Source organism: Myotis yumanensis, unplaced genomic scaffold (genome assembly GCF_028538775.1).
Source record: "Myotis yumanensis isolate MYYU_CA2020_CCGP unplaced genomic scaffold, mMyoYum1.0.hap1 SCAF_19, whole genome shotgun sequence".
Lineage (NCBI taxonomy): Eukaryota > Metazoa > Chordata > Mammalia > Chiroptera > Vespertilionidae > Myotis > Myotis yumanensis.
In genome coordinates this window covers 26,548,708-26,550,497 of record NW_027223770.1, presented here as the reverse complement: position 1 = coordinate 26,550,497, position 1,790 = coordinate 26,548,708, and the positions used below count along the sequence as shown (strand labels likewise).

The window sequence follows — 1,790 nt, the reverse complement described above, 5'->3', positions numbered from 1 at the left end:
TACAGAGAATCACATCGCAGTATCTGGGCTCAGACCGTGGGTGTGGGAACAGGGACAGAGACCTGGGAGCCCACAGCCAGCTGGGCTGTCAGGGCTTTGGGGCAGAGGAGGGAGTGTCCTCCCACCAGCAGGGGGCGCTGTGAGACTGCCAGGTGATCAGCACACAGCTGTTCAGTGAGACCTTCACAGGCAGGAACCTGCACTGTGGGCTCCCTGCTGTCCTTGGTGGCCTGGCAGCGCCCCCTGAGCAGGCACCTGTGTGTGGTCTCAGCAGGTGCTTCCTCCCAGGGCCCCCTCAGTCTGGGGTGGGAGCTGAGCTCCAGCCCCAGGGCCCAGGGAGGGGCTGGGCAGTCCCTGGAGGGACCCCCATTTGCATGGCAGCCCCTCCCCTGGCAGAGGGTGGGGGAGAAAAGGAGGCCTGGGCAGTCCAGCCCCACTGTGGGCTCAGGGCTGTGAGCACCATGGCCTGGACTCCTCTGCTCCTCGCGCTCCTCTCTCACTGCACAGGTAGGGATAGGCCTGGGACCAGGCTCCTTCCCTTCCTGCTTAGGCTCCTGGGAAATGTCCCCTGGTCCCTGCCCATCACTGACAAGAGTCTGTGTCTGCAGGGTCGCTCTCCCAGCCTGTGCTGACTCAGCCGCCCTCCCTCTCTGCATCTCCGGGAGCCACAGCCAGACTCACCTGCACCCTGAGCAGTGGCTTCAATGTTGGCAGCTATACCATATACTGGTACCAGCAGAAGCCAGCGAGCCCTCCCCGGTACCTCCTGTACTACTACTCAGACTCAAGTAAGGATCAGGGCTCCGGGGTGCCCAGCCGCTTCTCTGGATCCAAAGACGCCTCGGCCAATGCGGGGCTCCTGACCATCTCGGGGCTGCAGCCTGAGGACGAGGCTGACTATTACTGTATGATCGGTCACAGTGGTGCTTCTCACAGTGACACACACAGATGGGGAAGTGGGACAAAAACCTCAGCCTCCCCAGAGTCTTATTTCACAGCAACTGAACCTGTTAACATAACCTCCAAGTGCAAACTATGTGTGGAAGTAGCTTCTGGTTTTTAATGCGTCACTTTTTATTTGTATCCCATGTATCTGAGCCAACACCAAAACTCAATGGTCATTATGTCCCTGAAAGGTGGCCTGTCCTCCATGGGTAAGAAGCCCAGGTCCTGTGGGATGGCTGTTTCTGACTTGAAATAAGGGAACAGCTTTGGAAACGGTTCCCAGAGCCCAGGACCCTCCCTGCAGGCGGCCCGTCCCCGGGGCACGGTCTCCATGCCCAGTGGTCAGAGCAGTGACCCCTCAGTCCCCGGGCTCCTCGCCCAAGGCTCCTGCCCAGCCCTGTGCACACGGACCAGGCTCTCAGCTTTGAGGGTCTGGGGAGCCTCCGGCCCAGGAAGAAGCCCAGGCACAGGGCTGGCCGTCACCTCTGCTGGGACCCTGACCTTCAGTGCCATTGGGGAGAGGGGCTGTCAGAGGGAAATGGGTGGCCTGGGCCCAGGAACCCTCTTTGGGTCTCGACAGGGTGAGCGAGCTGGACGGTGGCTGGATGCTGAGCTGCTCCAGGAAGGATGCGGGCGCCTGGGTCTATGGGGGAGACGTTCTCACAGCTGACACCACTCAGGCCCATGGGGCTCCTGTGAGTGGGGTTCCCTGGGCCTGAGGCTCTGACTGTGTCCTCTCCTCTCACCCACTGGGGCTTTCCTACCCCCCAGGGTGTGGGTGGCTGTGGGCCATGGGGAGCAGGACCTTCCCAACAGGTGCTTGTCACTCCCGCTGGGAAGCTGTT

The 1,790-nt window shown here is 61.3% G+C and overlaps 1 gene segment (V, D, J or C); it reads left to right on the top strand.

Moving 5' to 3' along the window:
• The first annotated feature begins 461 nt into the window (after positions 1 to 461).
• Positions 462 to 1,530, top strand: LOC138998140 (immunoglobulin lambda variable 5-37-like). The segment is given in 3 exon segments: positions 462 to 507; positions 609 to 905; positions 1,526 to 1,530. Coding segments are annotated over 3 exon segments (348 nt in total).
• Positions 1,531 to 1,790: the final 260 nt, after the last annotated feature.